Here is a 10,049-nt window from a genome sequence, read left to right on the forward strand (position 1 = left end):
GATAATCAGGAATCTAGAGCAGTGGTTTTCAAACATTAGACTATATCAGTATTACCTGAAAGTGAATAAAATGGATTGCTGGGTCTTACCTGTATCTACAGTTCCTGATTAGTTCTGGGGGGAAGCCTAAGAATTAGTAGTTCTAATAGTTTCTAGATGATTCTATGCTGCTAGTTCAAAGACCACACTTTGAAAAAAAATCACTGACCTAGAGCATGTTTTTCAAATAATGTTTACAAATTATCTGAGAATATTAAAATATAGTCTAATTCAGTAGGTCTGCAGTGGAGTTTGAGATCTGCATTTCTCTCTTTTTTTTTTAAAGATTTGAGAGAGAGTACGCACTCGTGCACGCACGCACTCATGTGCTCGGTGTGCAGGAGAGAGTGGCCAGAAGGAAAGAGGAGAGAAGCAGACTCCCCGCTAAGCGTGGAGCCCCAACACAGGGCTCAATTCCATGACTCCGAGATTATAACCTGAGCCAAAATCAAGAGTTGGACACTTAACCGACTGAGCCACTCAGGCACCTTGAGATCTGCATTTCTAAAGAGCTCCCAGGTGATACCGAACCTCCTCTGAGGCCCATATCTTTGAGTAGCAGGGAGCTAGAGCTAACAGTCATGTGCCTTCTAGCACACAAATTAGAAGCTGCTGGAAAGGGGCGCCTGGGTGGCTCAGTGGGTTAAGCCTCTGCCTTTGGCTCAGGTCCTGATCTCAGGTTCCTGGGATCGAGTCCCGCGGGGAGTCTGCTTCTCTCTCTCTCTCTGCCTGTCTACTTATGATCTCTCTCTCTGTTAAATAAATAAATAAAATCTTTTAAAAAAGAAAAATAAAAGTAAAAACAAAAACAAAAAAAAGCTGCTGCTGGAAAAATCCTGAAGGCAGCCAGTTTTGTATACTAATCATGAAGTGACTCATTTTGACTTCCCGCTCATCCCTGTTCCAGCAATCATCTGGATATACACAGTCTCCTGGAAAGTTTTGTGATTAGAATGTAATTATTGTAAAAGAGCTAACATCTCCACTAAGGTGCTGCATTCTTCACATCTTACTTGTTATAGCTAATCACTTCCTTCTCTTGAAATACTCCCTTCATTTGACTTCCATGACCCCACACCCTCTTGGTCCTGCCTCTCTGGTCACATGTTTTTAATCAGTTCTTTTTCAAGTTATACATTTAAATGTTGGAGTGCCACAGGAATCCATTTTTTTTTTTTTAGATCTTTTCTCCATCTATACTTAATCCCTCAGTGGCTTCATATTAATAACACCTAAATTTATAGCAGTCTAGACTGCTCCCCTGAATCACAGACACATATGTTCAACTGCCTAATTTACAACTCCATTTGATGATTAGTATCTCATATTTAACACTTCTAAAACAGAGTTCATGGTCTTTTCTCCCAAAACATAAAATTTTCCCTGCCCACAGTCTTTCCCAGTTCAGTAATTAGCAATTCCATGCTTTCAGTTGTTTCAGCCAAAAACGTGATTATCACTGACCTATCACAAGTTATATCTGATCCATAAGCAAATCATGTTGTCTCTATCTTCGAAATATAGCTGACCTTTTCTTACTACCTGCACTGTTAGCATTCTGGCACAAGTCATCCATATCTCTTCACTAGATTATTCCAGCAGTCTTTTCCCATCTTGCCCCTCTCCCTGTCTGTTCTGAACCTTGGAGCCAGAGTGACCTTGATAAACCATTAAGTCAAATTATGTCATTAACTTGATTAAAGTGTTCCAGTAACTTCCAATCTCAAATGAGAAGACTAAAATAAAATCCTCACAGCCCACGAAGTCCTATGCAATCTGCCCCACAACCACTGCTTCAGCAGACCTCATTTCTTACTAATATCACTCAGATTCACTGCACTCCAACCACACTCACTTTCTGACTTTGCCTCACTCCTGAGCATTCCACTTCAGGGCTTTTGCACATGATAGTTCCTTTGTTTGAAATGTCCTTCCTTTAAAATACCCACACAGCAACACATTCCCTTATCTCCAAGTCTCTACTCAAGTGCTATACTTTACAGTGAGGCCTTCTTGACTACCCTATCTAAACTCTTTCCAATAGTTTCTAGTCTCTACCTCACTTTCCTTTTTTTATTTTTTTTAAGCCCTTATACACAATATGTACAGTTGGCCCTTGATCCACTTATATGGAGATTTTTTTTTCAGTCAGTATATTATAAGACTTTAAGTGTATTTTCTTTTCCTTAGGATTTTTTTTAAAATATACTTTTTAAAGATTTTATCTATTTATCTGAGAGATAAAAGTGGGGGCCCAATTCCAGGACCCTGAGATCATGACCTGAGCCAAAGGCAGACACTTAACTGACTGAGCCACCCAGACCCCCTTCCTTAGGATTTTAAAAACCTTTTCTCTGGGACGCCTGGGTGGCTCAGTTGGTTAAGCAGCTGCCTTCGGCTCAGGTCATGATCCCAGCATCCTGGGATCGAGTCCCACATCGGGCTCCTTGCTCGGCAGGGAGCCTGCTTCTCCCTCTGCCTGCCATTCTGCCTGCCATTCTGTCTGCCTGTGCTCGCTCTCTCTCCCTCTGACAAATAAATAAATAAATAAAATATATATTTAAAAAAAGCCTTTTCTCTTACCTTACTTTATTGTAATTATATAGTATAAAGTACATACAACATACAAAATATATATTAATCAACTGTTTATGGTATTGCTAAGGCTTCTGTTCAATAGCAGGCTATTAGTTAATTTTTGAGAAAGTCAAGTTATATGCAGGTTTTCAACTGCATGGGGGAGTCAGTGCCCCTAAGTCCCGCACTATTCAAACATAATATAAATAATAATATAAAATTATATATTATAAAATATAAAATAATATAAAAATAATAAAATATAAATATTATTTATATTGGTTTATAAATATTATTTATATTATTCAAACATAAAATATAAAATTATATAATATAAAAATAATAATAAAAATAATATAAATATTATTTATATATAAATATATATATTTATAATTATATATAAATACCATCTAATATATATACTATATCCTATACATATGTATATAACATATGTATATAGTACATATGTAGTAAGTATTGTATATACACATTATATATAATATATATATATACCAGATAATATATTTCTTGTTTATTCTATATCTTCCCCCAGTAGATATAAATTCCAAGAGGGTAAAGAATTTCATCTGTTTGGTTCACTGATGTATCTCTAATGCTAAGATTAGTCCCTGGTAAATAATAGGTACTCAATAAATACTTGCTGAAAGAATAAGAAATACCCATTTCTACGCTAAGATGTCTCCCAAATGCCACCAAAGAAAGTGTCTGAAGAAAGTCAGAGTAACTGACTGTGGCAAGTAAATAAAAAAAGATGAGAACAGGGGCGCCTGGGTAGCTCAGTGGTTAAGCCGCTGCCTTCGGCTCAGGTCATGATCTCAGGGTCTTGGGATTGAGCCCCACATCGGGCTCTCTGCTCAGCAGGGAGCCTGCTTCCTCCTCTCTCTCTGCCTGCTTGTGATCTTTCTCTGTCAAATAAATAAATAAAATCTTAAAAAAAAAAAAAAAAAGATGAGAACAGAGAGTTGATCAATGGATGTGGCAATGTGGAGATCACTGGTGACCTTGACAAGAGCTGCTATGGTAAAACAGAAAGACTGAAGGGACAGAAACAGAAAGGACTGAATGGGAGAAAAAGAACTGAAGGGGCATCTGGGTGGCCCAGTCAGTTGATCATCTGCCTCATGGTTTCAGCTCAGGTCGTGATCTTGGCATCGTGAGACTGAACCCCACATTGGGCTCTGCATTCAGCATGGAGTCTGCTTGAGATTCTCTCTCCCTCTCCCTCCATCCCTCCCACTCACACTCTCTATAAAATGGATAAATCCTAAAAAACAAAACAAAACAAAACTGAAGATAGTGAGTACAAATAATTCTTCCAAATATTCTCTCTTAACATGAGACCACTGCATACAATGCTATACCTTCCCAGGATGCTATACCTTCATTCATTCCTTTTGATGACATGTCCTCCAGTTTTCCTTAAAGATCCAGTTAAAGTACCATATTCACTAAGAAACATCGTTGTGAACTGTTATGTCCCCATGTACATACCAGATTACAGGTATACCAGCGCTATCCCTAGTACACATAGTATCCTAAGTAATTCTTCACTTGACTGATTGTATCTTTATACTCATAATATTTTCAGGCAGGACCCTTACACGAAGGTAATGCTCAATAAATATAGGTATCTCCCATTTTTTTTTTGAAAGTTCATCATGCCACCCTGTTTTACTAAAGACCTACTTTCGAACCTGTTTTCACTAAATGAAAGGAACCTGAAAAGGAATTTAGCTTTCACCAAAAAAAGGTAAAAAGCAGAAATAGCATTTCTTTTACTGCAAGCTGTCACAGAGCATATACCCCAAGCAGGGAGAGCGGCCCCCCAAAGCTCCTTGCTTGGAACTACATTCAGCATCCCAGCATCAAGCTGTCATAGTTTTGAAGTGTGTCTGTGACCATGTGCGCTTTAGATTTCAATCTAATTTGTGCATCCATTAGCAATATGTATCCTAAGGTATCAGAAAAGCTAAGAGAAGTTATTTTTTGGGTGAAAGAATGTACAAAAAAATTTCTGTATGATTAATGGTAATTGCTTCTTTGCTTTACACCATTTTGGCTTTAAAAAGTTTCACAAGGACATGCTACTTTCAACATCTGTTCCTCTCAATGAGGAAACCTGTATTTCCTTCAGGTGTGAAAAGGCCTTGAACAGTAAGTTCTTAATGGTTCTAAGAACTTATTATTCTACGTTTTCCTTCATTTATATCTAAAATATATTTCATTAGTTCCCTTCATATTCAAGGAGACATTATAAAACAATAGTAGTTATTATAATGGAAATCTAAAAACCTGACATTTCCCTTAATAAAGATACATTTAGGGGTGCCTGGGTGGCTCAATGGGTTAAGTCTCTGCCTTCACCTTGGGTCGTGATCTCAGGATCCTGAGATTGAGCCCTGCATTGGGCTTTCTGCTCCATGGGGAGCCTGCCTCCCTGCCTACTTGTGATCTCTCACTCTCTGTCAAATAAATAAAATAAAATTTTTTTTAAAAAAGATACATTTAATTTACACTTATGACAACTTGAACTGTTATTCCAGATAATTCCTACCTCTCCCTGAAAACATCTTCTAATTTTATCCCTTAAACTATGCAGTATTTATAAAGCAAATAATAAATATTTTGATATCCAAACACATAGGATGAAATCTTACAGAATACAATCATTATATAGTCTGTGAAAGTTAAGCTTACCAAATTCTAGTAACTTAAACATAGGGACATTTTACTAAATCTGTATATATGCTAATATTTTTGGAAGTACTGCTTCTAGATATTACACAGTGCTTCAGAAAATTATGGTATCAGGTTTCAAGGGAGGTTTACATCCATTCCTCAAACCGCTTACGTAAAGAATTCTACACATGCATGTTTTGGGATACAGATTGACAGTGAGCTTCCCAAACAGAATCATCTAGAGCAATTAAAAAAAAAAAAAAGATTTCTGGACTTCAATCCTAGAGGATTCTGACTTAGTGCGCCTGAGGAAAAGTCTAAAAAATTGGCAAGAAGCTCTTTAAATGATTCTGATGATCGGCCAGTTATGGGAAATACTGGCCATATAACTGAAAACACAAGTAGACAACAAGTAGATATGCAGTAATTCCTTCCAGACCTTAAAAAGTTGCACCTTGAACCCATACAAACACAAAAAAATATTGACCAACCATAAGATCAATATTCTGAATTGCTTTTCCAACTATAATTTGACTCATATAATTCAATTCCTATACCATAAATAGAGCTGTTAAAAACCACTTTTACTAGATTGCAATGAAGTTTGATCAGTTTTTTTTTTCTTTCCTCCCCCCCACCCCGCCCGCCCCACTGAATCCATCAGAGTCCCCAACTCAGCCATGGCTGGGGAGGAAAAGCCACAAGGCCAGGCTTCTCCTAACTCACCAGGTTCTCTCCGGTCAGTTGATCAGTTTTCTTTCTTAAGAACACTACCTACCACAATTGAAGAAAAAAGCTACTATAATTCCATTTTGTCTAAGAAAAAAAGTCCCATCCAGAAGCAATGATTATCATCATTCTAACCTGCAACCATCTAATATGGTATGCTTCCCAAAGTGTCTCAGAGGCATTATATAATTTAGGCTCATCACTTACTTATGAGATACTTTTATCATGTTTAGAAAAAAAAGGAGGGGTGGGCACCTGGATGGCTCAGTTGTTTAGGATAAGCATGTGACTCTTGATTTCAGGGTCCTGGGATGGAGCGCCCCTTGGGTTCTGTGTTCAGCAGGGAGTCTGCTTGTCCCTCTGACTCTGTGCCCCCCACACATGTGTGCTCTCTCTCAAATAAATAAAATATTAAAACAACAACAACAACTTAAACTCTATACCTAGAAAATACAGAAATAATGAGCACAGGCACAATATGGAGGTTCACTTGCATAAGAAAACCAGAGTCGGGTACCAAAATGTACCAAGCTAACTATAGCTTGACCACCATCAGTGGTCCTCACTAGTGATAAATGATTTGAAAATGGCCAATAATATACACCACTTCAAGAATGAACTTGACAAAATAGTGTTGGGACATAACTAGAAAAGTAAATTTTAGGGGTGCCTGGGTGGCTTAGCTGGTCAAGTATCTGACTCTTGATCTCAGCTCAGGTCCTGATCTCAGGGTTTTGAGTTCAAACCCACCAGTGGCCTCCACACTGGGCATGGAACCTACTTTTAAGAAAAAAAAAAAAAATTTAAGTTAATGCGCCCTTTGGGAAGACAACTGAGAAAAGTTTCAGAATACCGACCAAGCTATAGATGTGCATCTTGTACTAAAACCAGTAGTCTAGACTTTCATAATTTATTTTATAATTTAAATCTGTAATAAACACTTAAAAGCGGGAGAATTTTATCAGTAACTTGAGACACACACACACAAAAAAAAGAAAGAAAAATTGACCCTAAAATTCCTCTATTATTTCTGACTGTAGAATGAATTCCTACATGATTCTGTAGTACTGAAATAAATAAAACTAAAGGATAAATTACTAGAGAAGTATGTATAGATAGATAGCAAAAATAAGACAACCACAAGCAACACAAAATGGTAAGACAAGTCAGGTGGCACCACTATTGGCCATACGAGATGCAGTAAGATGAGAGAAGAACTGGTAAGCAAATGACAGTCTTTACATTCAATATAGCACCTACATTTTCAAAACCTTAGGCCAACAATCTTCTCATTCTGGAATAATCTTAGCCGCAGACTAAGTAAGTCATATTTGACCAATAAATTCTATGTAAGTTTCAACAAAATATGGAAACAAAACATGGTAAAAATAGGATTGACTTTTCATTACTAAAGCTAACATTACAGTAACATTATTTTCCAGCATGTATCACATTTATGAGTATTACATTTTTTGTTGTGACATAATTGAAAAGTTACTGGAGTAGTTTCTATACTTACATCTCACACACTAAATTGACAAAAAATTGAAATGTTTAAAAATTCGATCAATTTCACAAACAAGAATGATCTGTGTCATTATTGTCTGAAATAAAATTTCCAGAGCTCTTTCACTGATTTTTAAGTTACAATCTCAGCACTGTATCCAATACATGCCACTAATTTCAAGATGCTACATGATACAGATTTCACTACCCCAATGCAATGTTTTGAGAAATCTTTTTGTTATAGATTACTTTAAGGATGAACTTTTGCATAAAATCATAACCATGTATCCAATTACGGCAAAAATTAGAGTAGTTTGTCATTTTGAGATATATGTTTGGGCTGCGCAACTCTATATACCAAAAAAAGACAAAAGCATTACCTTCCTTCCTGTTTACTAAAACACAATAACATATAGCTTTAATTGCTGCTGGAAGAATAAACAAAACATAATTTATCCCATCAAATACATCATATTTGATACAGAAAACATCAAGACTACACTACTCTCCACTACCAAGGAATAAAAAACAATAGAAGTGCACCAGGAGAACCCTTCGAAATTGTTCACACATACCCCCGCCTACTGAATTCATCCTAACAGCTAGTATCTGGAAGAGGGCTTCAGTCACAGCGGCTTCAACTAAGTAAAACTACTCTCCCCTGTTTTAGTGAGGGAGACCTAACACAAGGAAAAGGAGAGAGAAACTGTAAATAACTAGGGAAAAAGACAAAGAATTGGGGTAAATTCTACTCTTGGAGTGAATGAATAAAAACCAACCAACAAAAACACCATAATCTCAGGTTTTGATCTCCTTATCTTTACTCATTTTGCTCTACCTTTAGGTTTCCTTCTCCCTTTTAAAAGACCAGAGTTCTATTGAGACCCCACAAACTAGAACAGCTAGGCTATTTACAAAATGTAAATAAATACCAGAGCATCTTGCCTACAAGATATCAAACGAAGATATTGGACTTGAAATGCCCAATTTAAATCCTGTGGAACATAAATGAAGACTGAGCAATCAAGTCAAATCATGGTAGCTCTTAAAAACCCAGAAGCAGCACAGAAACATGTTCTCAAAATGTTTTTAAATATATTCTCCTTCTGTCAAGGACAAAAATGTTGTGTTTGAAACATAATCAATGGCCTAGAATCATTTCTGCAGCTTTTAACTTTATTTGTCAAAAAAGTTCCGCTGAGACACTGATTGGAAATTAAATTTCAAATATACCGCTCACTAAAATGTAAACAAGCACTCACACCAATTTTAAGGTAATGCCCAAAGAATAATTAAAGGGGAGGTGGTTAAATAAAAAGCACAAAACTGAACTTCTTAGGAGTACTTTAGGGAAAAAAAAAAACCCCAAACTAGAGAATTAGAAATCAGTGGTAATCACTTTTAGCTGCTCCTTCAGATTAAACCCTCCACACCAAAGTGCCCTCAGGCGTGCAAATTGTTAATTGTGAATCACCTGAAGGCTGCAGGGGTTTCTTTTCTGTCTGCTGATAACAGTAGGCAGTGAAATCTGAACTCATTATTATGGCCACGAGGTGAGTGCCCTCCAGGCTGCCACCTGCGCGCTTTTCCCAAGACCTAGTATTTTAGAGCCTAGTATTTTAAAGCTTGCGGTGTTTTTGTCAGCTTCCTATTAGGCAAAGGATCTCCACCTTGGTGCTTTAAGAACTCGTTTAATAAGAAATCTCTGGCGGGATTTAAAGGAATAAACTGCTACCAAAATAACCTTTTTGCAGTTTTCATAAATCTGGAGGAGGAAGGGGGTACAAAGCCATAAAACCGAACGCCCAGGTGTCACCGCACCGACCCGACGGAGAGACTCTAGAACACGGAGACGGGGAAAGGCGTTTGTCGGGTGTCACCAGGGTGGATCCGGGACAAGACACTGGCGGGTTTCTGTCTGGGGCGATGCTCCCTGCAGGAGCGGGTCACGGCAGGCACCCAGAAGGACGCGCAAGTGCCGACTCCGCGAGCGGTTCGCGGGGCTGACGGCCGCCCCCGCCCCCCCCCGTACCTGATGATGTCGTCGCTGTGGCCCCGGTAGAACTTCTGTCGATGCTCCCGCGGGCTGTACACCACGCCGACGCCCGCCACGAAGTACACGATCTCCTTGGCCGCCGTGTAGTAGAGGTTGTTGCGGCACTGGTGGCCCCGGTAGCCGTACACCCACTCGAGCCGCAGGTGGCAGTTCGGGGCGCTCCGAGCCGCCATGTCGGGGCGCCCACCCGGCCGCTCCAGCTCGGGCCCGCGGCGGCGACAGGCGACCGCGGCCCCGCGAAGACAGCCCTCCCGTTGGCGGCCGGGACTTCCCGCCTGCCGCGTCCTCTAAGCCGCGCCGGGCAGGTGCATGTCGCCTCTTCTGGCCGCCGCCGCCGCCTCAGCCCACGGGCGGGAGGAGAACCCTCGCCTCGCGGAACATGCTGAGGGCCGCGGACGCCGCCAACCGTCAAGTGAGATGCCGCACGCCCTGCGTCCGCCTC

General features: G+C 39.3%; 1 protein-coding gene across 9 annotated transcripts in view; it reads right to left on the reverse strand.

The window, feature by feature from the left end:
• Positions 1–9,842, reverse strand: part of EML5 (EMAP like 5) — a 182,337-nt gene extending 172,495 nt beyond the window's left edge. For all 9 annotated transcript variants that reach the window (XM_044229512.1, XM_044229511.1, XM_044229510.1 and 6 more), the window contains exon 1: positions 9,584–9,842. In XM_044229512.1, coding sequence (XP_044085447.1) covers positions 9,584–9,780 — 197 coding nt within the window. In that variant the 5' untranslated portion in view covers positions 9,781–9,842. The remainder of the gene's footprint in view (positions 1–9,583) is intronic.
• Between the last annotated feature and the right edge of the window lie 207 nt (positions 9,843–10,049).

Source organism: Neovison vison, chromosome 13, assembly GCF_020171115.1.
Source record: "Neovison vison isolate M4711 chromosome 13, ASM_NN_V1, whole genome shotgun sequence".
NCBI lineage: Eukaryota > Metazoa > Chordata > Mammalia > Carnivora > Mustelidae > Neogale > Neogale vison.